Genomic DNA, 27845 nt, shown 5'->3' with positions numbered 1-27845 from the left:
TCCGGGCCTACGCGTGGGTGCAGGTGCGGGGCAGGCCGTCAGGGCAGGGGCTTGCGGAGAAGCAGCTCCCCTCGGGCCGTTGGTGGCCAGTGGCTGCCGGGCGAGGGGCTGTCAGATTCCAGCCCGGTCCCGCAGAGACAGTCTGACCTTTCTTTCAAGCCCCGCACTCGGGGAGCCCCCGGAGGGTGCAGGGGGGCTGCGCTTTTAGTCAGCCTAATGCAGGCCGGGGAGGAGACCGGGCTTGTGAGAACTGGATGCCAGCGGATCTGCTGGCTGGGGCCGTGCGGGCTCGGCAGAGCCGGGCCGTTTTCAGTGTGCAGCCCTCCGAGATCCTCCTTCCGTCTTTAGCCGGGACGGATCCACCGCGCTCCAGCATGGCTTGTGCCACCGTTCCTTGTCCTCTTCCCCTGATTCCCCCCGTTGCCAGCCTCGTGGTCGTGTCACTTATTGCTGCTGTGGGTTCGATGGCTGCGCGAGGGACTCCACGTCTCTTGCTACTTCTGCGGCTGAGGCGTACCCCCCCGCAGCCCAGCCCAGCCAGCCCTCACGCCCCCACGCGTCAGGCCGTGCTCAGTCCCTCGGCCCTGCGGCCTCCTGTTGGCGAGTCCCTGGCAGAGCCAGAGGCCAGGATTCCTGACTCCCAGCTCCAGCCACCCCCGCCACGGTGCCTCCCCAGCAGAAAAGGACTGAAAAGCAATTCGTGTTAGAGACAGCGGGAATGACATTGGACTCTCCTCAGCCTCCTGGCCGGGCCTGTCCAAGCTCAGGGACTTCTCCGCTGTCACCCCGTTCTTCTCAGTGGTCAGAGTTCATCCCGTGGCCGGGCCGTCAGTGCCGTCCATTCCTGGCCGTGCCTGGCTCGCTGTCGCTCCGGTGGATAACTGCTGCCGGCACAGGGCTCCCCGGGCCCCACCAGCGTCCGCCTTCCGCCCGCTGCTTTCATTATAAGTTCTTACGTCAGCCTGTCCGCCAGCCTCGCCTTCGCCTGCGCCGCCTTTCCACGGGCAGGGCAAACCTCTGGGAACAGAGCCCGCCGCCCCAGCACCGAGGGGCACTGCCGAGCGATCAACGCGGCCGGACAGATGCGGGCCGGGCAGGGTCAGAGGCACCAACAGGCGGGTGATTACGGCTGCCCCGTGCCCGCATGGCGTCGTGACGTGCCGCAGCGCTGCTCCCTTCTGTGGCTCTCGATCTTTATGGGTTTGAGTGTTTCAGAACTCGGCTGTCGCACGCAGGAACGCTGCCCTCCAACTGGGGTGCACTAAGTCTACTGATTTATCCAGGACAGACGCCTACCTCCGCTGGCGACCTGAACGGCCTGAGTCATGACCCTCGGCGACGAGCGTTCGTTTTGTCCATGGCAGCACCTTTGTTGGAATCAGTGGGGTTTTGACTAGAATGGATGTGGACGTAAATCCAGGGCCGAGCACACCAGGGCGTGCAGAGGGGCCTCCTTTCTGGCCTGGGCCAACGGCTGAGTTTTGCTGTCTGGTTGGGAAGGGGCGTCGTTCAGAAACTGGATTGCCTTGTACCCGCTCACAGGCTGCTCCGCTCAGCAGCTAAATGGCGCCGGATGAACTGCAGGGGTTCTGCCTCTCGTCATCCGCCACGTCACCCCCTCACTGTCCGAGCTGGCCCCAGCTCCTCTCAGATCGCTGAGCATCTGGAGTCCTATGGTGATCTTTCCATTCTTGGCCCAGACCCTGCGTCCCCCGCTCCATTTGGCACTCCTGTGGCAAGAATCGACTGGCCCAGGCGGCTGCGTCAGATCAGGACACTGGCTGAGCGTAGCTATGACTGTAAGAACTGTTATGTACCGTTACTCCAGTGCCGCTGCCCCTAGCTATGCAGCATCCCTGCACCGAGCACCTTCCTGCGCTGGTGTAACAAGCCATACAGCAGAACACGCTGAGTGCGTTCCAGAAATGGGCGGTGTTCTGAACAGTGGGTTTTAAAGAATAGCTGGTGCGAGCAGGACCCAGCCTGAATAAAGCCAGTTCACTGTACACACCACGTGGCTGATTGCTCGCGTACAACCCTCAGGAACTGGAATAGAATCAAGGGCCTGGATATCCACCAATGGCTTAGGCCAAATTGTACAGGAAAAAAGGAATGTGGAAAAAAGAGAGCATCTTGGTAGGTCTGTGATGATGAACTCGTGGTGTTGTTATGTCCAGAGCGGTGTATGGGTAGGAGGCACTTTACAGAGGCAGCAAGAATGTAAACCCAGTCCCTAATGACGTTTCCTGGTCGGCGTCGTTTGTTTTAGTTTTTTATTTATCTGGCAGTAGCACCGGGAGGCCCAGGAGAGCCTGGGCTCTCCCTCTCCTGAGGACTGCAGATACACATCGCGAGACCGCTCCTGCACTCAGCAGAGCTTACAGTCTAAATGGGCAAGACGGACAAAAGGGGAGCAGGGACAGAGGCCCAAAGAGGTGAAGTGACTTGCCCATGGTCACCCAGTAGATCAGTGGCAGAGCCAGGCCTCCTCAGTCCCAGTCCAGTGCTCTCTACTCCCCCCACGCTGAGGATTTTCCCATGGCAACTCAGCAGGGCCTCACCTTGTATACACTGCTGGAAGGAATGGTTTCCTTTTGGTCCCTTCCCTCTCCCGTTTGCCTGATGCTCATTCCTCTCCAAGTGGCAAGACAGTGAATTATTCTAGCTGCCTTCACCACTGACCCCCCACATTCACACCATCAGTTATTCGGCCAGGTGCATCATGGGGAATATTTGTCATTGGACTTGTTCCACATGGTAACCAGAGCTATACTCCGCCTGTAATCATGCCCGTATCTCTCAGACCCTGACAACTTACTCGCTCAGTAGCGTCATCTAGTGGGATTGTGCCACTATTCCTTTAAATCCAAATAAACCTTAAGGTTGTAAAGATTTTCTTCCTACTGTAAGTGAGTGCAGTACTGCTCCCTAGTGCTTACAGGTAGAAATGAGAATAATGCCGTTTTGGGGGGGGGGGGAAGGGGACATGCTGGCCCAGTGTATGGAGCGCCTCAGCTCTGAGGCCTGAAATGTTAATATTAACTGTTTCACAGCTGATCATTTTAGGGGAAGCAGCCAGCTGGTCTTTGCACTGGAGCCAGGTTGTCTCACAGAATTCTGATCCTTCACTAATCTTTAAGCAAACGTGGTGTAAGGCATGAGTTAGAAACAAAACCCTAGAACAAGGATGTTTTGTGTGGTTTCGGGTTCCATTGTGAGCATTTCTCAAGGCTCTGGTGAAAGATATTCATCTGTCTGTCTGTTTGCTACATACAGATCTTATCCCTCGCCTGTGTTCGCAGAAATGGCAAGAATAAGTCTGATTCCATACAGGCTCCTGAACTGTTTTTCTAAGCTGGAATTTAACCTCATGAAAAGAATCAAGTTATTACCATCAGGCAACTAAACCAAGAACAGTATAGATCTTCTGACTTTTCTATATGAAATTTGGATTATTTTAGCCATTGCATTTCTTAAATGACTAAGGAAAAATCTCTGCTTTTGCCAGACCCACAGTGCATCAGTTTAAATCCTGAGTGGCTCCATTTAACCCTGTCCCGTGATGTTTTCAATATTAATTGAACATTAATGTACAAAAAGTGATCACAGGTTGCTATTCAGAAGCGAAGGTTGTCTGAGTCTCTTCTTACTGCATTTGTGTTTCTTCCTAGGCATGAAATTCCTTTGCTTCCAAACCTCATCCCAAAGAGAAGTCTGCATCTGTGTAACTGTGACTGCAGCCTTCACCATCCAGCTGAGAGTGAAATTGTGTGTGAAAGAGAAGTCAGGGTACCCTGGCTGGCACACGGCGCAGATTACCAAGACTCCTGCATTTGCTGGCAGCTCAGCTGCGGACTCAAGGATGTTGCATCTGAAAGTCCAGTTCTTGGATGACTCCCAGAAGATCTTTGTAGTGGATGTAAGTGACTGTCATATTGTTATTGTTTTGTTCTAATTAATGAAGTCGTTGCTGCTCCAAAGAATTGCATAACCCTCAGATGTTCTGTGATCGCTTCTGGTTTTCAGCTTTGGAAAAAGAAAGGTGTAGCGTTATCCCACTATGTATGTTGCAGGGCTAATGCACACGAGCTGCTCTGTCATTTGCATCACATTTTTTAAAAAGTGGGGGAAATGGGTTTTACTCGTCTGGTGTCGTCAGCTTGAAATCAGCTGTGATGGGGTGTATTTTTGACAAATGTGCGAGTCTGTCTTCGTTTGTCTAGATGCCAACATAAGCATCGGCCAGGAAGAAAAGTCGGGTCCAGGATAAAAATAACATTTAACCAAATTAACCCTGGGGATGGGGGAAGAGCTGCATTCTTGTCTGCGTGGCTATTAGGTTGATGAGAAAAAGAATGGGATTGCACCGAGGCGATCAGAAGCAAAGACACTCATTGACTCGTATTTACTGTGTAACAATACCTGGGAAAACGATAGTGATTTCCCATCCACAATGAATAAATATTAACCTTGATTATTAACCTGTAAAATATGCATTAAAATATTAGCCTTTAATTTTGACATGGGTACGGCTTTGCATGTAACTAAATGCAAAGTGATAGCACTGTAGCCACCTCTTTTTCGGAGGAATTGAGAAATCGTATAGTCACATTCAAATACTACTTAACCAGATCTATTTCAGTACTTAGTTCTCTCTCCCCAGGGCGCATGTTATTTTATTCAAATGATAATACATTTCCTAGGAAATATTTTCTCCCATTTTTGATAACATAGCCGGAGAGAACTTGTATTCAGTCTCAGCTGTACAGTTTAGTTTCTTTGCCATTGCATTTTTGAATAAAGTAATGCCATCCTTTGAATCACTAGGAAGTGTTTTTTTAAACCTGTATGTCATTACATCGATGTAGCATAGGGATGGAATCAGCCTGCAAATGAGTTGTTTTTGAAAACGTTGAGTTCTAGCATTATGAGACCGGGTAGGGGACAGTTCAAACGACGCTGGCGGTACAATAGTGTGGCAGTTTTTCCATCTCTGTGTTCTTATTTGCACAAGACATTTACAGCACTATTGCCCTGCATGCCATGTTATCACAGCAAATAGCCTCCATTAGAGCAAACTACTAGTCATTTCTTTCTTTCTGTTTTTTTATTTTTAAACGGAGCAGTATTGGAAACCCCCATGGGCATTTGCTGCTCTGTGGTTACGCTGAATGAGGAGTTGAATTAGTGAGTTCTCCAGAATAAAAAGGCTGCTCCAGGCTAAGCTTTGAATAGATATTTCCAGCAACTCAGATGTGACTCTTCCTAAACCCCGACTGACTTTGGGAAGCGCTCTCAAATGCAGAGCACTTTAGCGTAATGGGAGGAAGAAATACAAAGGAGACCAAATATAAGAGGCCTGGTTCCCACTCTCTGGTGTCTTGTATAATCATTTACACCCATCCCACATGAACATAAATGCTTGTGGTGGGACTGGACAAGTCAGATCTCATAGCGCCCTACGCCTGCTTTGCACCAGAGAAAACAGCTACACAAGGGTGCCAGCTGCTGGAGAATTGTGTCCCAGGGTATCTCTTTTTGGCAAATTCAGATCTTCAACAGCTCCGTCACATGTTCCTGCTGCTAGCAGACTCCCTGGCAGCTCACGTTTGCTTCAAGCTCAGGGGAAACCTGAAAAATGCGCAGATGCTGCATTGTCTCATTTCAGAGCACGTTCCCAGGGCTGTCCTTTATCGGACACACGCCAGGCAAAGCAGTGTCTGAATCTGCAGACCCGGGGACAGCACCGTTTCACCTCCTCCATCCTTCTTGTAGGGTTCACTGGCTTCCTTCTCACACCAAAATCCCCTGGAGGTGAAGCAATCCTGTGGCTGCAGAGTGACCTGCCCCCAACCCCAGAGGCAGCCAGGCAGCCAGGCTGGGGATCGGTGACATCCCCACCCAGAACTGCATCCACTGCTTTCTGCTGGGGAGTTTTGCCCCTGGGTCTAGCAGCTGCTCGCTCTCTGACTCCCGGTAAAAGACCGTTAGGTGATGAGGGAAGCAGCGAGGCTCCTGTCTGCATGGCCCGGCCTTGCTCTCGTCCAACGTCTCGCGCGGTTCAGAAACGTCTGGCGATCTGCCACCTCATTCCAGCCCACGGCCCATCGGGATCCCCCAGCTGCATCACCCCACGTTCCTGCTTTCCCGGCATAGCATTCATACTCTTCACGTGCCTGCGGAGAGTCCTGCCCCTCCTTCGCCGGTGCCGAGCCAGGTTCTGAACATGGATTCGTCGTGCTCCTCACCACCCCGTCCCGTCTGCTCCTGAGACCTCTGCGTTGCTCTCCTGTGAATCCCTCCGTCTCGAGGTGCCCACGACTGACCCCTGCAGTAACCGGAGCAGTTTCCCCGGGGCCCTGCAAGGAAGGGGCTGTCACTTTTCTGCTCGGTTGTCTGTTCCTGTTTCTTTGCATCCTTTCCAAGTATCATGCTTAGCTTGCTGCTACCTAGACACCTACCAGGCCCATGAGCTTCCATTTGTTTAGATGAGGCTGGCGTTCTCCGTCCCGCTTTCTAATCTCCCCTGGCCCCTCTGTACCAGCTTTCTGCCTGGGCTCCCAGGCTGGGATCACCTGAGAATGTGAGGACTGTGCCATCTATTTTATCCTGCGAGCCAGCGCCAATTCTGTCAGGCGCCTTTGTGGTGCTTAGTGCCTCTGCAGAGACGCAAGCGTCATTACGCACGATTGCAAAGCCTGGGAACATTGCGCTCCTGTTACAGGATCGCGGGGAGCCCACATCATGGGAGAGAGATGAGCCTGCATGGTGCCGGCGGAGGCGCACGCTGGTGTTTTCCCTAGCAGGGCCCTGTCGGTGCTGAGTAGAAGGGCTCAGCTGAGCCCAAGCCTACCCTCTGGCCCCTGCCGTGCAGCCCACAGTGTTAGTGACCTCCTTGAACTCAGCAATTACTTCCTGTGCAGTGGCAATGGGGCTCCTGCGCGTCTCTCCCCCACGCCCATGCATGGGGGCAGCTGTAATTTGGCCCGAAGTGTGCCTCTTGCACTGCCGGGGATATTGCAAAGCCATTTGCAGCGCAGCAACAGCCTTCCTTTTCCCTTTCCTCCCTGGGTGTCTGAATGAGCTAGCCAGCACCTGCTCCCTTATGTAACGGCACTCAGGCCAGTCTGCCGACTGCTGGAAATAGTTTAAACAAAGCAGCGTGACTGGACTCCAGCTGCATTTTGAGACTCTCCTAGAGCAGGGCAGAAATGGAGAGGGAACGGCTTTTGTTGCTTTCCGATCCTCACACAGGTGGAACGTTTGCAGCGCTTGCTTCTTTGCCAGTGTAATTTGCAACAGGGCAAGGTTTGTCTGAAACGCAGCAAACCTAATGGCCAGGCTGAGTCGGTAAAGGACGCGTCTTCGACGGCGTCCACCTGTCCGTTATCGTGAGGAGAGGCCGGCATTTACTGACAGGGATTGAATAGCGCTAGCTGCCCTGTGTTGTGAGCAGGTGCACGCAAATGTGCATAAGCAAGTGGACAAGGGGGAGCCAGTGGATATTGTGCACTTGGACTTCCAGAAAGCCTTTGACAAGGTCCATCCCCTAAAGGTTCTTAAGCAAAGTAAGCAGCCATGGGATAAGAGGGAAGGTCCTTTCATGGATCAGTAACTCATTAAAAGGCAGGAAACAAAGAGTAGGAATAAATGGTCAGTTTTCACAGTGGAGAAAGGTATATAGCGGGGTCCCCCATGGGTCTGTACTGGGACCAGTGCTGGTCAACATATTCATAAATGATCTGGAAAAAGGGGTAAACAGTGAGGTGGCAAAATTTGCAGACGATACAAATGCTAACAGAATGCTGGGAATCGTTAGGAAAGGGATAGATAATAAGACAGACAATATCGTATTGCCTCTTTATAAATCCATGGTACGCCCACACATTGAATAATGCATGCAGTTCTGATCACCCCCTCCCAAAAAAGATATATTAGAAAGAGAAAAGGTTCAGAGAAGGGCAACAAATATGGTCAGGGGTATGGAACAGCTTCCATATGAGGAGGGATTAAAAAGACTGGAACTGTTCCTCTTGGAAAAGAGACAACGAAGGGGGAATATGATAGAGAGCTATAAACTCATGACTGGTGTGGAGAACATGAATAAAGAAGTGTTACTTACTCCGTCACATAACACAAGAACCAGGGCGCTCATTGAAATTGAGAGGCAGCAGGTTTTAAACAAACGAAAGGAAATACTTCTTCACACAGCACACCATCAACCTGTGGAACTCATTGCCAGGGGATGCTGTGAAGGCCAAAACTATGACTGGGTTCAAAAAAGAATTAGATAATTTCATGGGGGATTTTTGTCAGACCAGGTTAGTCAAACACCTGCCAGGGATGGTCTAGGTAAACTTGGTTCCGCCTCAGCCCAGGGGCTGGAGTTGGTGACCTCTCGAGGTCCCGTCCAGCCCTACAGTGCTATGATTCTGGGATTCCCCATTCCAGGCCTTAGGCCTTTCCCACTCAGGAAGCATTCAGAGCTCCACGCTGACCCAGTTCTCCTTCAAACCCGCTTCTCCCTTTGTGCCCATGTGCCACAGCCCGCCCCTCGCCAGGAGGGCGGCACTTTTGCTAACAACTTTACGCTGAGCAGACTGGGACGTGGCACAACATTCAAGGGAAATGTACGCTCTCATCGGCCCCCCGTGTTACAAACGCATGAGTTAGGCCCCCCCCAAATCATGAGACTGGCTTTAAAAGAACGAGATTTAAAAATAAATCATCCACGGGGGAGTGGGGGGATTGTTTTTTGGTGCTGAACCATGCGGGCTAGACATTTAGCTCCACGTTTGCTACGCACTGGTCAGACTAGCCACGCCAGTGGAGGAGGGGCACAGACCAGCGTTATGTTCCTACCACACGTCAGAGCAGAAGAGGAGCCGTGCCGTGCCTTGGAGGCTCTGGGCTGATCGGCTTTCACCCCACCCCCTTCAACTCTCCCTAACGCCCTTTGTATGCGGCCGGCGCTGCCACCTCCCGGGTGCAGGAACCTTCTAAGCCAGACCTGTCTCCACAGCGCTGCTCACTCGATGGCGGCCCCTTCTGTTCATTCCCTCTGAAGCACCTGGCATTGGCCACTCTCGGGAGACAGGATCCTGGGCCGGATGGACCATTGGTATACTGACTCGGTATGGCCGTTCTTCCGTTAGTTAGGAGGGAATTACTGTCAAACGCCTCCATTAGCGAGTTCTGCACATTCCTGACCAGTCGTTCCTCTGCTTTTTTAGCACTAGTCTTCTCGGGCAGCGTGGCTACCCAGTCATGTGCTCTCCAATGATAGCCGCCGGTGACTGACATAGATATCGCACTGCTCAGCAACGTCAGAATGAGGACCCCACAACCGTCAGCTGGCAAGGAAAGTCGTCTGTTTTGATTTGAAAAGAGCATCCGAGTCGGCTCGCGGGATCTCTTGCTGGATCTCCGCATGCTAATGCGCGTCTCCCCTCTGCCCGGTCTCTCTTCCACGGGCTTCCTTTCCTGTCTGAGCTCCGGGAATTCATCCTTGGGAAAAGACAGATCTAGCAGGCTCAGCCCTCTTTGGTTCCCTCAGACCCTGGAGGCTACGCTGACGGATGCGGAAGGGAGGGTATCTGTGCCAGCCGCTGAGGGTGGGTGGGGTGCTATTTCTCCAGCCTTCCCTTGGGGCCATATTGCCCCAGCAGCAATATTTCTGAGAGCCACTTGCTGGGCAAATCACTATTTTTCGTTATTTGTATTATGGTGGAGAGGCTGAATGAACTGCCCACCCCGCCCCCCGGTGCTAGGCGCTGCACAAATACAGCATTAGAGGCGGTGGTTGCCTGCGGGGGCTTACAATCCACATAGACAAGCCAGCCCAAGGGTGGGAGGAGAAGCAGCGGTGCCGAGCGGGGAAGTGACTCACCCCAAAGTCACCCAGCAGGCCAGGGTCAAAGCAGAGCCTAGAAGCCAGAGCTCCTGCTGTCTCCACTAGAGACGCTGCCTCTCCTGACGCTGCTGAAACGCTGGCTGCGGGGAAAGCTGGGATTCGGGGAGGTACCGAACAGTGGCTGGGTGCCAGGTTTCCCACAGCTGGGTGAGTAGCTATGATTAATGCCAGCTATTTATTAGCCACTTATTTACAGCTTCCCTTTAACACGCTGAATGCTTTGAAAATACTGGGCTTTTGTCCCCAGCTCGTGCCAACTGGCCTAGTGCCGTCGATGGCAAGGCAGCTACTGCACGGCACGCCAGCTGGAGCTCCCTGCCTTGGAGAGCTGGCAACGGAGCTGCGAGCCGGCCTGCGCCGTAGAGGCGAACACGCTTCGGTGCGTGTCCCGTTTCGGGTCAGGCGACGGCTCTTCGGAAGAGGCGTTGAAGAGCAAGTTCCCGGGCGAGGGCCATGGAAAGGCGTGATTGGAGGAGTGGGAGAAGTGAAAGGGCAAAGGGCGAAGATGCTAGTAGGGGCGAGGCAGGAGACACAGGGAAGAGATGAGGAGATAAAAGTCCCTCTCTCCTCCCGGAAAGCCGTGATACTCACGCTTCTGTTGCATGGGATGCCATGTGTGGGGTGAGCCGGAGCCTGAAAATGACTAATACGTGTGTGAGAGAACAGCCAGCGCTTCTCTTTTCCGGCTGCCCGTCAGGAACCCAGGGCTGTAATGCTAGACAATTCTAGCCTGGATATGAACCATTCTAATTGCTTTAATTATCCTCGTGAGCTAGTAATTTCGAGGCCAATCAGGCGTGCTGTCGCGAGAATGCTATTATTACGCTGTCACTTTTCAGCAGACGTAGCGCACGGGGCTAGTAATTTCAACCCCCCTGTGCGTGGCAAAGGATGGCGATTAGTGGGAAGCATGGACACATTGCTCCGAACAAGTTGCAGTTTTCAAGCAATCTCCTTTTCCCTCTGGAAGGAGCTCTTCAATGAGGAGCGCATCCATTTGCACGCTAGTGCTGTTCTCTGCATCAAGGTTTTAATCTCAGGATAGAAACGTGAAACTCTCATTATTTTCCTGCTTTAAACTTGCTTTCTTACCAAACCCTGTTCATTTGTGAATGTTTAGTATTTTGTAAGGGACAAGGAGGGCGAGGTAATATATTTTACTGGACCAGCGTCTGCTAGTGAAAGAGACAAGTTTCTGAGCTACACAGAGCTCTGTGTCAGACCGGAAGAAAAGCGCTCTGTAGCGTGAAAGCTTCTCTCTTTCATCAACAGAAGTTGGTCCAGTAAAATATATTACCTGGCCCTCTTTGCATCTCTAATAACGACACAACCACCGTGACACTGGCAATAATATTTTGTACGTTAAAAAAGCAGTTACAAGGTTCAGACAAGAAGATCAGGACTGTTTTGATACACCGCATCTCCTGAAGCACTTGCTCTGGTAGCACCTGGGGCTAGGCCTCAGGACACCTGGTTTCTATTCCCAGCTATGCCAATTGATCATTGGGAAAACTTAGGTAACCCACTGAACCTCGCTGGGTGTACGTTTACTGGATAGACAGGACCGTTGGCCTCACACTCACAGAATTGTGCAGCGTAATAAAAATGTCTAAAGTGTATTGACAGCCTTGGGTGCTGGGCGCTATATACCGGCAGTGCATTATTGAAGCTGTTCGCAGTCCTGCAATAGACACCTCTCTTTCCAACATTCAGCACCTGTTGTTACTGAGAGAGACTACTGGGCATCCCGAACCTTTTCCCCAGCTGGCTAGAAAGGATGTCAGTGTCATAACGCTCGCTGCCCTGATTGACAACAACTGGCTGACCTGGGTGGGCAGAGACCTGCTTCAACACAGCCAGGTCAGAGCCAAAGGGACTCCTTGGTGGCCGGGGACAGAGCTCCAGTAAAATCTGATGGGCTGATTTGGATGCCTGAATCTCATTAATTTAAATATCCAAATCTTTTAGGCAGCTTGCAAATCTCAGGGCTCACATAAGGTCCCTGGCATGGCTCTAATTTCAGAGGAGTGAGCGCCGTTGGATGCTCATGTTTTGTTTGGACAGTCCAATTTTCAGCTTCCTTTTTTCACTGCAGGCAGCATTTTTCCTTCTTCCTTCCCAAGAAGTTAAAGGAATGTCCCCAGATTTTCAGCATGGAGACCTATTAATTACCAGCTCTCAGGCAGCAGATCCATGTGCACCAACAAGTTACACAGGTTTGATGTTTGCTTCCAGCTTGCTGTTTAATTCAGTGCTTTTGCCATGGCAACCCTGAGTTCACATGATATTTCCATATGGTGGTGCTGAGCACAGTGCATTTGTCTTCAGGAAACATCACTGCATTGTCTGAATCACTCTGCTCACACAATGGCTTCTGTTAAAAGCCATCCAAATAACATAACATTTGGTCCAGATTTTTTTAACGCATCAGATTCCTGGGCGTTGGGAAAAACTTTTCACATTTTATTCCCCATGAAGGGTTTTAATTCAAAGGCCTGAGAGATGCTGCATTTAGTAATTCACTTCTGTCTCACATGCAGAGGCAGCTAGCTTCTCTTGAATAAGGCTTGACTCCGGATCATGTTGCCATTGAAAAGAACATTTTCAAGTTTACAAAAACAGTCCAATAACACCTGTTTAAACTCTCTGAAATTTTTCTTTCCTGGTTCTTCCGGTCAGTACGTGGCATGTAGCAGTTGCAGTAAGAAGTGAGAGCTTAAGGCTTGTAAAACAAGCTACGGCAGGAATGGGAAAAGCCGAGCGAACAGGAGCATAAGGGGGTCACTCAAGTTAACTGAAATTGGCACAGGAAAGTGCTGATACTGCAAGATTGCCAAAATATTACTAAACTATGTAGCAGGTGCAGAAGGCACCAAGACATTCTGCCACCAACTCCCTAAAATGACACTTTGATGGACAGAAATGACTTAAAGGTGATACATGGAGTTGTTTTGCCCAAATCAGCCAATTAATGGGAAAAGGTGGTATTAGACTACATCAGGAGGGTGGCAACTACCTACGTCAAAGGGGGCAGAGCGAAATTGTATGTAACAATGCATAAAAGAGGGTGTCAGAGGGAATACCGGCATCCGGTCTAGGGGATAACGGAAAGTCCCGCCGTTGGGCCGTGGCCATTGTAACGCCGCCTCTACGAAACTGACCCAGAGATACTCTGCAGGTCACTTCTTATTGTGCCGCACGCAATAAACCTGGCCATGGTGCCCTCGTTGCTCAGCTAATTCATAGTCGTGTTGATTGATTCGATGGTGAGAGCGTCTCAGTTAGAGCTGGGACAGCATCTACACAGGGACACACGCACGCAGCCTACACTGATAAACATCGGTGACCAACACACTGTACCACAGCAGCAACGTGTTGAGCTGGGGTAGAATTAAGGTTTTTATTGGCACTCATTTGGGATGGCTGGCATAAGCTGCGTCCCACGTTGCACCAGTGTGCAGAGAATATAATCATTATAAAAGGCTATGGGCCACGTTTTCAAAAGAGACAATTGAACCTTTGCATGCACCCATTTTTAGGTGCCCAACTGGAGACATCGTAAAGGGGCCTGATTTGCTGAGAGTGGGTGCTCTGTATGTCTGAAAAGCGGGTGTGGCATACCTACAAGACACCCGAAACCAGAGTCACTCATCACTAGTCACTGCTGAAGTGCAGACCTGTTGTGTGTGTGTTCACGCATGTGCACGAACACCTTGTCGAGGCAGCTAGTTACATCGGTGAACAACAGCACCGACCGAGTCTCACTGGTGTGAGGCCGACTCAGGGCCGAGGCCGGTGAGTGAGATCCTGGCTCCGGTTCTCTGCTGTGCCCGTTACACACTGACTGCAGCTAGCGAGGCAAGGTGTGCAGGGCAGCGTAAGGCGGGCAGACGAATATAACAACGAGGAGACCTCTGTGCACCCGACACGCGTGTTTGTTTTGTGGTTCTGATTTACGTATTACGTGCCATGTACAAAACGTGGGCTGGCTACTGTACAGTGCAGAAGTCTTAGAACAGGGGCCCGTAGACAGCGTCAGCTCTTCCTGGCTGTCCTTCCTGATTGAACTCGTTGACCTCAATTCCGCTCTTGATCCGGGCTTCGCCCGCTGCACGGCTGCTAACGAGCTCTTTTGTTTGTTAGCAAAAGTCCTGTGGCAAAGGGTTGTTTCACCTGAGCTGCAGCCACCTGCGCCTTGCCGAGAAGGAATACTTCGGGCTGGAATTCCAGAGCCAGGCCGGACATAATGTAAGTGATGCTCTTCGCTAACCTTCCCCGTGACTGAAACACCCCCGCAGGCAAAGGCAGCAGTCAGCAATCCCTGCGCTCTCGTTGTTACCGATATTACATTGTCCTTACATTTCAAGATGAGGTGGAAACGCATACGAAGGTTGCCCAGTAAAGCACGCACAGGTCAGAAGCCGGGTTGCCCGTGTGACTGATGCTGCCATCTTGTGCGTAGGCAGCAAGATACAGTCTGTAGTGACAAGATCACACACAGCACACGTCTGCAAGTCCCTCTTCCCTTTCTCTGCCCTGTCCCCAGCACCTTCCCATAGCTCCAGCCTCTCTGCTCCCGTCTGTCCCCACCCTCCCCGGCGCCTGCCCTTCCCCTCCTGTCTCTGCTCCTCTCCTTCTCCAGCCCTGACTCCTGCCCCAGTTCTACCCGCCCTGCCTGTCATTTGTTTGCACCAGGAGGCCCAGGCAGGAGTGGAGCTGGACGAGGCTCTGAACACACACACACACGCAGTGAGAGATCGCTACTGCGCCACATTGCTCAGGCCGAGACCTTCCAAGGGACATACAGCACCGCCCTTGCCTGCTTTCAGTAGGAGCTAGGGACCTGTGACGATCTGGGCCTTGCAGACTAACCACTGATGCGACAAAAGGGGGAGCGAGGAGCCGGGGGCACAGAGAGGGGGGAGGTGACTTGACAAGGGTCACACAGCAGATCAGTGGCGGAGCCAGGAACGGAGACCATGGTGCCTTATTCCCCGTCCACTAGACCACACTGCCTCTCCGTGAAGGGAGTGGAATGTGGGCATTAAATTGTAACGGAAAAGAGCAGGAGCTTCTGCCTATCCTAAGGACACCGGTCACACGAGTGCCTGGCCCAGAGCCTGAGAACTTCCCCTCGGTTGCAGGCCGCAGTCTCCCCACGGCTTGACGGCACAGGTGCCGCCCTGCAGCCCTCCACCTTGGCTCCGTCTCTGGTCCATAGGAGGAAGCGGCTGCATTGGGAACCATCAAGAACACGTGGCTCATGAGCGATGCGTGGGCCAGTCGGGTGTCTTAGACTAATTTTCTATTATCCCTTATCAGGATCCGTCGGCCGGGCTGGATACTGGGGACAAAGGCTGTGCCAGGAACCTCACAGGCATAGGAGTTCCCGGCCACACTTTGTCAGCCGCGCTGTTCAGAGCCGACATGTGCTGTTTAAAGGGGATCCCCCCCCTCCCCCCGCCCATTTCTTCTCGTTGCGCAGTGAGATTCCTGCAGACTAGTCCTCACCCTGGCATTGCACACGAGTGGGAACGGTCAAAAGTCGTGAGCGTCCTGGCCCTAAAGACAAAAGCAAGTGCCATGAACGGCAGCGTGCTCCAGGGACTGCTCGGTCCTGCAGTGGGTGGACAGCCCCAGCTGGGTTTATTGGTCTTCCCCGCGACTGGCAGGTCACTACGTAGCGTTTCCTTGGCGCCAGCAATCCTGGGTCTTTTCTACTTTCCCTGCTGAGCGGCTGCGTTTGTTTTGTGTGTACAAACCCAGCGCTTCGTGAGGTGTCGCCACCAACTTCTTCGTTGCTCTTTATTGCAGGTGTGGCTGGAACTTCTCAAACCCATAACGAAACAGATCAAAAGTAAGTGTCTACAGGAACGCACATGCGCTAGCCACTGCGGACGACTGCCGTCTAGTAACAGGAGCCTCACCGGCACGCTGGCGAGCAGGCTGACGCTTGGGGCAGTGGGCTTGCAGGTTCTGGAGTTTGCTTGGGTTCATCCGATGGGGCGGGGCTGGGGGGGCTGTTTACCAAGTCATCACGTTGCATTTTAATTCCTGGGAAAGTGCGGCAGCTTTGGGAGCCAGGCTGGCGTTGTCACGGGTCTCTGTAAGCAGAGCAAGCTGAGTCACACTCCGAATGCTGGCCTGGCTGTAACAAAACCCTGAGACCCTGGCAGCTCCCGGGTCTGCTCAGCGTTCAGCCAAAAGCCCTTTTTCTGTAGCTCTGTGTGCCTGCGGCAAAGCCACTCAGACCTCAGCGGGTCAGGAGCCAAACTGGCCATCACCATTACCTGAAAGAGCCGCAGTTGCGTGACGTCCTGGTTTCATTCACACCAGGACTATCCGTGTTTAAACAGCACGATGGGAAATAGTCCGTGTTTGTGAATATACAGACGAGTCTCACGGCAAAGACGTGAATAACTTAGTGCACGTTGCTCAGCTGGCTGGTTAATAACGTAGCAGAAGCAGCCTGACGGGTTGATAACGTGGGCGGGGTAAGAATTAAATCACCCAGGGTTTTCACACCATGTGCTGCAGAGAGCCGCGGTGGAGAGCCCCGGGGGGCTGGCGAACTGCAGTCTGAGGATCAGTGGCCTGCAGCATATCAGCCCGAACACCAGCAGCCACACCCGAACCGGCCTCTGACGGGCGAAATCCCCCCCTGCATAGACGGTGCTTCGTTTGTGCAGGGCTGAGTCCCAGTCCCAGCCCCAGCCCCGCTCCCATCTGGGCTGCCACATCCCTTATGAAGGTAAAACAGTTGCTTGAGCGGCGGTGCCACTTTCGTCACAAGCGAAGCACTGGCCTCTGCATGGCGTAGGTGGCAGTGAGGGCTGGGGCTGGGTTTCCGCAGAAAGCTGCGTTTCATCCGAGCCCCAATCCGCACGGCACAGCCCGTCCCGAGTGGGCTTAGCCCGCGGCGACCTGCATTTCTGTTCCTGCTGGAAACAGAACCAAGCATCCAAACGCTTTCCCCGGCCATGTACAAAATGAATTTGCGAGCGCCACCAGGCTCCGGTATCTGCAGCCTCACGCCCTGGGTGAAGTGGGGGTCACGGGCTGCAGGAGGCCAGGCTGCAGGGAAAGCAGCAGGACTTGTCTGCAGCCGTGCACCCCACGCGTTTCAGCCCGAGTGGAAGGCCTGGCCCAGGCGCCTGCTGCACGGCGGTGACGTGTGTCAGCTCTCGGCCTCGCCTGGGGGGTTTGCCACAGCTCCGAGCAGGCGGGCCACGTGCTTTCAGGCTGGCCTGGCCTGGCCTGCAGACTAGACAACGCAGCCGGCTTCGCGTACGCACGTGCTGTTGTGTGCTGCCACGCGTGCCAGTCAGAACAGACGGAAACCAACTGTTCTCGGGGTGCTCCCTCCCGCCCCCCCGTCATCGCAGCCCCTCCCCCAAGCTCTGCCATTTCAGGTGATGCCACATCATCCTGCCTATGGATTCTCAGCTTTTTTCCGGCTTGACGGGGATTCCTGTCTTCTAGTCAAATCCCGGCCCCTGGGTCTGAGAGGAGCAGGGGATTCTGCCCTGCAGCTCGCTTCAGGGAAGCAAATGCTTTCGTGTGTAGCTCCTGGAAACACACAGTCCTTCGGGGATCCCCTCGGCCACATTGCCTAAGGCAGGGCTAATGCGTGTCCGGGGGGGTGTCAAGGGGAAAGGCTGCAGACCCAGCCATCGGCCTGCGTGCGCCGTATCTAAGCCCATGTGTACGCTGCAGCTGTGGTTGGTATAAGTTGTGTTGTGTGGGGTGTGAATAAGCCACCGCCCGAGCAACGTAAATTACACCAACCTCCGCGCCGGTGTGGCCATCGCTACGTCACGGGGAGAGTTTCTCCCGCCTGCCGCTGGCGGGGGCTGGAGTAATTCAGCGCTCTCACTTCGAGTGTCTGCACGCGCAGCGGCGCAGCTGCAAACGCCATAGAGAAGCCAGAGCCTGAGTCTCCACAGCTCCGAGGCCCTTGTCCCAGGCCAAGGTAGCCGGGCGCTGCTGACCGAACTCTGCTGACGTTCGTCCGTGTGCTGGTGCCTTCTGCAAGCCACGTCAGGCCTTGTGGGTCGCGCCTCTCGCCCAGATGTGGCGGAGACACGACGTGCTTTAAAACGCCGTCAAGGCCCAAAGTCTGCCCTTGGTTAAACCCACCCACAGGCCTGATGGGTTTGTCTGGGTGTAGCCTCAGGCAGAACTGGGTGCTGGGAATCTGGTGCACCACCGGATTTCCCCAGTGACATGCCTGCCACCAGCCCCTCCCTACCCAAAACAACCCTGCAGTCGATTTATCGGAGCCCATCCTGCTGCTCTAAGAGTAAAAGTTGCCTTTCAGGGCACAGCCGAGACTTTGGAGGGGTTGTTCCATCCGGACACCTCCTCTGGGCCGTGTGGGGCAGGCTGGTTACATTTCCTCTCTGCCTGGGGTTTAATTGTACACCGGTATCTGTGGGGTAGGGACTGTTATAGCTGGGCCATATTGCCCCACTCTCAGTGGGACGGTCAGCTACAGGCTAGATGGTCTGAAAGCGCCCCACTGCGATAGCGGCATTCAGAACGGCCAACCGCAGTCATTTGAACCTCGGGCGCTCTGCTTCTCTTGAATTCAGGGGGAGTTTTCCTGTTGAATTCAAGGGCCTGATCCTTTGAGTTTAAGTTCTTGGCTGGATTGAGGACAGCCTGCTCTGCACCGTGCAGGATCGAGTGCCAGGCGCTCAGGTCCAGATTTGTAAGGACTAGAAGTGATTTACCCCACCGTGCGCACAGGTGCAGAGTGTGGGAAGAGATTTGTGAATGTTCTCAACAGACATTTGAAATAAAACTTATGAAGATGTTGTGTTTTAAGATCCTAAGGAGGTTCTTTTCAAATTTATGGTGAAATTTTTCCCAGTGGACCCTGGACATCTGCGAGAAGAGTTGACAAGGTACAGTACGATTTCTTTTTTTCATTGTCTACATTTTTAATTACTAGTAGAGGCTTTTTAATGCACCCTTCATTGTATAAATAATTCAGTGTCTCCAGCCAAAGGAAGCTCTCTGTCAATAGTCATTTTGCCTAGCAGTGCAATTTTATCTTTGCAAATCATTCATTCTTTGACGCACTGTTTAGAAACACAAAAAATTCCACCTAATCCATCATCTTTATTTCCCTGTTAGCCATAGCCCGATTCTGCAGGTTTGTATTTGCTGGGCATTGGTTGGGTTCCATGTGGTCTGTAAATCCGCTGCAGAGTCCTGCCCTTCACTGCAAAACTGTGCTCTAGAATATAAGCTTTTCTTTAAACATTACTTCTCTAGCCTGGATGTTTTGTGGGACACATGACAGACGTGAACCACGTGTAAAACCAATGCAATGGCTTCATGCGGAGTCTGCAGCCAGCCTGAGAAAATAGCTCTGAGCGGTGTGACCTGCCCCAGTGTTCTCCGTGGTGCTTTCATTCTGAAGCCTACAGATGGCCGTTCAAATGCCAGTGTTACATCTCCCATAAACAGCCACGTGGCATGTCTCCTCTCACAATCCCACACTGCTTCCCACGCACTGGGTGTCGAAAGCTTCCGTTGTTCCGGACCCTGCTGATAAAACCACTCGCGTCTACAGGGCTTCTTTTCAAGACGTAAAATGATCTGAGTTTAAAATCAAAATCACACAAGGTGTTCTGGGCTGATCATCCTGGTATTTCATAGCTTTGACGCTGCCCCGGGATTTCCCTTGGGTGCACCTGAGTGCCCGGGACCCAGCGGCTTTCCTGCAGGAGGTAGGGCTAAGATGGAGTTTGATCAGTTTATGAACGGGGAGGGGGTTACATGTCTGCGGTAGCAGATGACTGGACTCAGTTACCCAGGATGTCCCTTCCAGTCCTGTATCTCATTGGCGATGACACCAGGACACTACATCACAAAGCCCTCAGCAGATTCCTTTGGCCAGACTCTCCCATGCTGGTTTCCGTATTTCTTTCCCATTGTCCCTTTTAACTCCTTCTCTTCCCTCCGGGGAAGCTGTCAGCTTTTGTCTTGACTTCTAGCAGGGAATACGAGGCAAGTGACCCCCTCCACAGGCCCTCACTATGTTGGTTTCACAGCCAGAGTTTGCTGATTTGGAGAAATCCCTGCCCACTGTGGTAATGAAAGAACGGTTGGGGTAAAATGAGATCCCCTTCAACTGGGGCTTGAACAGGTCCTTCAATTTAGCCTTTGTTCTGTATGTGTTAAGACTATGCCGTGATCACCTCGCAATGACATACACCAGAGAAGGCAGGAACAGCGAGGGGTGAAGTGACCTTTCCTGGGAACAGGGCAACTTTTTCAAATGTCTGGGTTCTGTTGCATCCTTCCCGTGTGTCCTCTCCACTCTGGGTGTCAGTCATTTCTCTTTTCTCCTCTGCTCTGTAACTTTGAGCAGACTCAGTTTGCTTCATCTGTGAACCTTTCTATTCTAACCCCCTCCTTCAAACGTTCTCATGCAGAAATCACAACAACTAATCTAAGCTAAGACCCTTTTGCTTATCTGTCTACTTCTGTCATCCCTACTCTCTGCTGTCAACACTACCGGCCCCAGCCAGTGCTTTTGATCCTACAAAGGTGTTTGTTCTTCTTTCTGGTCTATGTTTTGTGGGCTTAGGTTTACCTGTTGGGAGGGAAAGGGGGAGGATGTTCCCGGAGCTAACGTTTTTCCTCTTGACATTCTGCATCACCCTGCTGTTTGCACACACCGAGGATTTTACAGCTAAGAGACAACAGCTAGTTTCATGGCTACGTAGCTCTGAAGCTGTTTCAGCTATGTTCTGAAATCAAGAGCAAAAGCCCTTTCTATTTTCTTACATATAATATTCATTTCTCGAACATCCTCCAGTGGATCTGTCTGATGAACACAATCCATTCCACGGTTCTCTAGCAGAGCCCTGCTGGAAACCACTGCGTTCACACAGGGCTGGGAACCAGCCTGGTTCTGCTTCCCATATGCACAGACCCTTCCCTTCCCTTCCCTCCAGGAGCAAAAGGAGGGACCCCAGCCCTGCGCTTGCCCCTATCCCGTGACTCTGAGCACTCCCAGGTCTGAGCCAGAGCGCATCCGCCCCTGTGGAGACACTGCCGGCGACCCCCTGGCGGGGGAATAGGAGCAGTTGTACTGGGGCCTGGGCAGGGGAGGTGGGCGAGGCAAAAATGTCTGTAACCGATGTGAAATGGGCGGGGTCCCGGTGCACATGATGTACCAGGCCTGCGGGTACTGCCTGCCATCTGAGCACCTGCCGGTGATTTATAAACCTCTGCCCTGACCCTGGGACGGCCCCTGGAGCGGAGACAGCAGGTGAAGGATCTCCGCTCCTTGCAGGGTTGGGCCCTGCATGGGTGAAGCCTCGCCGATTCCTGGCGGGCCCCCTCTCCCAGCAAAGCCCCCGCACGGCAGTAGGTGGGCTGGCTGTGTTTACTAGTCTGAACGGGGGGCGGGCAGCTCTGCAGCATGCTAAGCAAAGGTTTGCTCTCGGTCAGGAAACTGTCCTCTGCCTTTCCAGGTATCTCTTCACCCTTCAAATCAAGAAGGACCTGGCCCTGGGACGGCTCTCCTGCAGTGACAACAGCGCGGCTTTGCTGGTGGCTCACCTCTTACAGTGTAAGGAGACAAGAGCGTGCTCGAGGTCCGCGCTTGCTGGACCCCAAGTGACTGCGGCAGGGAAGCCCGGGGTGTGACGCGGGTGGAGAGGTGATGACAATTGGCCGCCTAGCCGGGAGCCTGATGAAGAGAGACACGGTGCATTGTTGTGTTATTCAAAGCGGGGTTTTAGGGTAGGAAATGCTGCTGCCTCTTCCGAATATTAACTTCCAAACCATGGCTTAGCTTGTCTCCTGTGCATCACATGTCGGTGAAAAGCGCTGGACGGCTGCCAGCCGCTATCTGCCCGGCTCCTTGCCCGGAGAGTAGACGCTTGAGGCTGGGGGTGGCAGACCCCGACTGCAGTAGAAACACGGCTGTAGCCCACCATCTCGCTGCACAGACAGGGTTCTGAGGGCAGCCACGGCAGCGTACATCAGGGCTGGCCTGGCAGCCGGCAGCAGGAGAGCCGGCCGACCAGAGGCCATCGGGCGCTGCTCTCACGCGAGAGGGCTGCGGTCGGGGTCTAAGGTCCTGAGCCAGTTTCCGCTGACGACCCTGGGACTCTTTCCCTGGCTTGTGTTGGAAGCTAGGCCAATCCCATGGCTGCCAGTTCAGCAAAGCACTGAAGCAACGGGACTTTAGCCCGTGTTTAAAGTAGGCCCATGCCGAGGTGCTGGCTGAGGAGGGATGATCTGCTGGCCTGGAGCTAAATGCGTCGGGTTAACGTGGCTTTGTAAAGACCGGTCAGTGCTTCGTTTGCAGCCGTTGACCAGCTGTCTCCCCTGGGCTTTTGCACTGGAAGCGCCTGTACCGCTCAGAACAGTGGGGAGGGCGTTGCCACAATGGAAACTGTCTTTGGCTGGCAACGTGGCCCAGGCTGCCTAGTGTCCCTTGGGAGACCAGCTCTCCGAGTCTCCCGCGCCATGGCCAGTTGGCTTGTCCCCTTGGGCTTCTGCACGCCCTAAGGGGCACGGCAGGGAGCCTGCGTGGCTTCCCAACCACAGGGCCAAGGGCCACCACTGATGGGCTGAAATGGCCAGGTCGAGTGACAGCTTCTGGCTCTCCACTCAGAGCCTGCTCTCCTGACCCGCAATCACCTGAGCAATCCTTGCCGGCACGAGCGAGGTTTGAGGGATGAGGCCCTTAGCCTGGCTTAGATGGGCCCCTATCCTCGGAGGGGCGGCGTGTCCCGACAAGGTTCAAAGCCCTTGAAGCAGGAAGGTCCCTGTTTTCAGAAGCGCAGCTCCACGGCTCTTCGGTCCCGCAGGATCGGCTCCTCGGAGCCATTCCAGCAGGAAAGCCACGGCCAGGGAGTGCTGGGCGCTGGTGTTCTCCGTTCTGGTGTTTCAATCCCCATGCCCCATTTCGCTATCCTGGCAGGAAGCAGAGACGTTGCCGGTCTCTGAACACTTGCTCGATTTGTCGTCTCAGTGGGAATTTCTGAATGCCGCTCTTCGTTTCTCTCAATACAGCTGAGCTGGGGGACTTCCATGAAGAAACCAGTCAGAAGCACCTGGAGACCCACCAGTATTTACCCAACCAGCAACATTTAGAGAACAAGATCATGCATTATCACCAGAAGCACATGTGAGCATCTCACCTGCACTCATGCCCTAGTCACCGCCTGGTGCAGAGGCTCCTTTCACTGCACAGCTATTAAATACCTGTAAACAGAGGCTATCTTATATAGTATGGGAGGGAGGCATCCAAGGACTTTAAAGGGGACGGGTTATTCTAATGTCATTAGACTTACAAACCTCTTCCTTCCCCAGTGGGAAGACGCCAGCTGAGTCGGACGTTCACCTGTTGGACATAGCCAGGAAGTTAGACATGTATGGAATTAGACCGCACCCTGCAAGCGATGGAGAAGGGACGCAGATCAATCTGGCTGTCACGCACATGGGAGTGCTGGTTTTACGGGTAACGTCATTTCCCTTTTAAATTCCTAACAGTCAAATGCAATGGGAGCCTTCGGGAAGAGCTTTGTCTTCCTTCTCATTGAAGGCCTTTTAGCCTTTTAGCCTCCTTCTACACCGAGAAATCACCCTAGGGACGGGTTACACGAGGTAGACAGAAGCTACAGTGAGTAGATAAGGGAAATGAACAGTTTTCTCTGTAGGCCCCTTTCTGAAGCATATGAAATCCAAGCACTTCAGTATCGTCAGAGTTTACCACTAAGCAGCTTGATTACAGCTGGAGGAAGTGGTTTTCCCATCCTAGGACGAACACTTTTGAGAGTTGAAAATTGTTTCTTGTTTTGAAAAGTCAAAAATAGTCAGAAATGGAAGAAAATATTTTTCGTTTTGCATCAATCGAAATGTTTTGTTTGTTTTAATCTTTTTTTCCTTAACTTTTTTTCAGCCAAATTAGCTTAAATTTCTAGACAGAAAGTTGTTTTGAACCAAAAAACTGGAATTTTTGCTTTTGGAAATGTCAAAACACCGTGTCTTGACAACTTTGAAACTTTATCCTCTCCCTTTGTTCAAGCTGGGAAAGTCACCGAACCCCTAGCCTTTTTTTTCAACAGTTTGGGGTTAAAAAAATCCCAGCTTTAAGCCTGCGTGCCTTCATCCATACACCAGCTCTGTCCTGGACTGACTCCACTGACTTGATTGGAGTCCTGCCAGCATAGCACTGGTGCTAAAGAGTGACACATCACATCCTACATCTCCATACATGGTTTCCCACTGATGTGGGAGGTCACCGCTTTGAGAATTATTGTTTGTCCCTTGTAAACTACAGTGGTTGAGAAGTATGAAATTCACGTTCCACAGCAGCTCCACACATGTCCCATATAATCTTCAAGCAAAAATAGCCATCTAATTTCTATGCAATTACATCGTACTATACTCATGACATGTGTGTGGAGTAAATACATACCTCTGTGTTTCCTGTATAAAGTGGTGCTGCCCCGCCTAGACTAATTCCAACCTCCACAGCATCTTGTGGTGGAAGGAAATCATCATTATTGTCCCATTGTTAAAAAGTAGCATCACGCGTAGCATAGTCTCAGGGAAGTGTGGTATTCGAAGGCGAGCGATGCTATGCTGTCTGGCTGTTTTGCCAGAGCCCCACACACGTTACTGGAGCATAAACGGCTCCCGTAAATCCTAGTATTTTTCTGTGTAAGAACACAGTGTTGGGTGTCATACATGTGGCAGTAACACAATTGTGTTGCTGCTTCTGTTGGCAATGATTTATTTGTAAAGATTGCTGCCCGAAGCGAAGACGTGCTACTGCAGTGTAAGATACATTATAGTTACGCCAATGTCTGAGTAATGTACGTAATTACTGAGCTTTGCCCAAGAGACAGGGACCAGAGCTCACCTCATTAAGGGCCTAAGATAGACCCCCCTGAAATTAATGGTAGCCTTTCCAGTGACATCAGGGGCCTTTGGATCTAGACTCTTGGAGCTTTGCAATTAACTTCAGTTAACACAGGCCCAGGCTTCATAGATTTAGTCCTTCCTGACTGGGTCCAAATCGGCTTGTCTTACTCCATCCCCTTGAAGTCAGGCTACACAGGTGTTGGCAAATCGGTGGGATGGTCAACTTGAGTAAAGTGAGCAGGGTTTGAGGCCAAATCCTTGGAGGATTAGAAGCTGAGGGCATGTTGCCAGCTCAGGGCCCTGTCCAGTAACGAGTTGCTCTACATCTGCAGTGTCTGTCATTGCAGGGGAACACGAAGATCAACACGTTCAACTGGGCCAAAATTCGGAAACTGAGTTTTAAGAGGAAACATTTTCTAATCAAACTACACGCTAATATCTCTGTAAGTATCGCCTTACCGCCAAAAGCCAGGGTTGAAAAGCACAGGTTTGTATCCCTCTAGGACCATTTAGAAGGTCTTTGTCAATGTTGGCAGGCCCTAAAGGTCAGTTCTTTGCAATAAAATCGGTTCCCATGGGCCGTGTCTTTGTTTGTGGTCTCTGGATGGGGTTGACCCTTTCGGCGCTGTGTGAAATGTCCGTGTCTCCTACAGGTTTTGTGCAAGGACACGCTAGAGTTCACCATGGCCAGCAGAGATGCCTGCAAAGCCTTTTGGAAGACGTGTGTTGAGTACCATGCTTTTTTCAGACTCTCCGAAGAACCAAAATCCAAGCCCAAAGCCCTCCTGTGCAGCAAAGGCTCAAGTTTCCGGTACAGGTAAATCGCTTGCTTCATACACTCAAGAAAAGGCGTGGACTTTCGCTAGCATTAGCTGTGCGGAGCCAAGTGGGTCCATGCCCTTTCGGCACAGCCTGATGAGCCGTGTGTAAAGAGCACAGGGAGGGCGGCAGCGTGCCAGAAGCTGTGTCTATACCGTGATTGGTAGCCCCGGCACCCGAATCAGCTGACCCGAGCCAATCACGGCCGTGCCCGGGGCTTCGATCCCTGTGTAGACGTACCCTGAGCGATGCACCGCTCTGAGTTGCAGTTCTTGCCTGGCTTCCTCCTTGCCCCAGGGAGGCAGCCTAGGCCGACTACCCGTATACCCATCCCGTCCGCAGCTCGCCTAGCCACCCCTGGTGTGAGCACAGCAGAGCAGGGCCAGTCCTGCCTGCCTTGGCCAGGCGTGTCGTGCAAATAGTGAGCCGGCCCGTGCCCCAGCAGTGGTTACAGCCATGCGCTGTGCGGGGAGTAAGTTTAGAACTGGGTTTTCACGCGCCTTTTCTGTCCTCGCCACGCCAGCGGAAGAACCCAACGGCAGCTGCTGGAGCACGGGCGCAAGGGGAAGGCGAAGAGCACACCCTTCGAGAGGTATCTGAGCGGGCGCAGCCGGGTTCGGTGGCATTTCCGGGGCGCGTTGCACAGGGGGAAACTGACGCGTGCGTCTTGGCTTTGCAGGAAACACGCCGCGGCTCGATACCAGGAGAGGCAGTGCCGCTCGTCCCCCGATCTCCTCACCGACGTGTCGAAACAGGTACGTCTCCCGCTGCTTTCGCTGCGCAAAGACAGCAAAGACACTGGCCCCCGGGGCTGGGTGATCCTTCCATCGCAGCCACTGCTGTGCTCAGTGGAGGACAAGCAGCTGGGCAGGATCCCAGCCTGGGCCAGGGCCCCGGGGGTTTGGGGGAGCTAGAGCGTGCCAACCGTTCTGTCCCTGCCAGTAGGGGATGGGAAGTGGAACTGGTTCCTCTGTTCCCCCCCGAGGCAGCCCTGGACCGGGGTGGGAAACACTCCAGCCTGGGCTGGCTGGGAACCTGTCCGTGGCTCACCGATGAACGCTCCCTTGACAGCTCGGAGGGTGACTCAGCTGCTGGCTTTCTTCGGGAAAGCGCGAGCCCCTCCACCTGCCCCCGGTCCTTTCCCCCACCCTGACGGGCCCTGCTGTCTCCGCAGGTTGAGGAGCTGCGCCTGGTCTATGGCGGCAGAGGCTGTTACTGGAACACCAACGGCGCCCACGCCTCGGCGCCCACGCTGGACAGCCGGCGGCGGAATTCCTCCGTGGAGGTGACCTTCGCTGCCGAGCTGGAGCGTTCCCAGCCGGAAGCTGACCCCCGGCTGCTGCCCCACTCCTACAGCAGCTCGGCCTTCCCGCCGGTCTACGCCGAGCTGGAGCTGGAGTGGGAGCCGGCGGACGCCTTCGGCCGGAGGAGCCCGCTGACCTCCTTCCAGCCCAGCCACAAGCTGGCTGGGAACGGCAAGAGCACCTCGGCGGGCAACGTGCGGGAGGCGGGCGCCAGGCAGCTCAGCTACACGGACGTGCCGTGCGTCCCCGCCGCCAGCCAGCCGCCGGCGAGGGCGTCTCCGCAAGTCTTCTTCTACGTGGACAGGCCGCCCCAGGTCCCGCGCCGCGGGCCAGCCCCCGCTGAGGCAGCAGGCAGAGGCCTGAGCGGACCTGGCCCGGTGTCGATGAAACCTTCCAAGACAGGCCCAGGCCCAGCCTGGATGATGGGACCGCAGCCCGGGGCCCTGCCCGGGACCAGCCGCGTTAGCAGACACCTGGACGAGGAGAGCAGGGTCCTGCCGGCGGCTTTTGACTATGGCGTTCAAGAGCAGTTGCCCAAAAGATCTTGGAGCCAATGTGACATGAAGGCCTTCCATTTCCCATACGGATCAGAGTTCAGGCCGCTGGGCCCTTGCCCGACTCTGAGCAGTAGAAAAGCAAGTATCTTAAGGTCCGTGCTCGCCCAGCAAGGGCTTTCCAACCCCGAACGCTGCCTGGGCAGCGGGACCGAGTCCAGCGACTCCGACTCGGAGCTCTTGAACTCAGATCGCTACCCGCTGTACGGCAGGGCAGGAAAGGCGCCCATGGCCAGGGTGCGGCTGTCCTCGGGTAGCCTCCAGCTGGAGGAAGAGGATGAAGAGGTGTCCTTTGCTACAAGCAGCGCCGAAGGAAGGACTCCAACGGGCATGGCCAACTATTTCACGTAA

The 27845-nt window shown here is 53.3% G+C and overlaps 1 protein-coding gene across 1 annotated transcript; it reads left to right on the top strand.

Annotated features, from left to right (window-relative positions):
- Positions 1–3673: 3673 nt before the first annotated feature.
- Positions 3674–27845, top strand: FRMD7 (FERM domain containing 7). The gene is made up of 12 exons (XM_067549670.1): positions 3674–3919; positions 14057–14161; positions 15728–15770; positions 18744–18822; positions 21409–21506; positions 22961–23075; positions 23261–23408; positions 25165–25260; positions 25471–25634; positions 26160–26228; positions 26316–26391; positions 26811–27845. The coding sequence occupies exons 1-12, from the start codon at positions 3674–3676 to the stop codon at positions 27843–27845; spliced, it is 2274 nt and encodes a 757-aa protein (XP_067405771.1).

This window comes from Emydura macquarii, unplaced genomic scaffold (genome assembly GCF_026122565.2).
Source record: "Emydura macquarii macquarii isolate MOO-44397 ecotype Brisbane River unplaced genomic scaffold, CSIRO-AGI_Emac_v2 contig_1253, whole genome shotgun sequence".
NCBI lineage: Eukaryota > Metazoa > Chordata > Testudines > Chelidae > Emydura > Emydura macquarii.
Note: the sequence above shows the minus strand (reverse complement) of the source record. Positions and strands in the feature narration are given on the sequence as shown.

What these genes read in the sequence shown, in the direction of transcription:
- FRMD7 (XM_067549670.1), top strand. Translation starts at nt 3,674, where the DNA reads ATGAAATTCCTTTGCTTCCAAACCTCATCCCAAAGAGAAGTCTGCATC. An exon ending in AGAGCCAGGCCGGACATAAT is followed by an intron (nt 14,162 to 15,727) that starts GTAAGTGATGCT and finishes TCTTTATTGCAG; the next exon opens with GTGTGGCTGGAACTTCTCAA. An exon ending in GGCTCAAGTTTCCGGTACAG is followed by an intron (nt 25,635 to 26,159) that starts GTAAATCGCTTG and finishes TCGCCACGCCAG; the next exon opens with CGGAAGAACCCAACGGCAGC.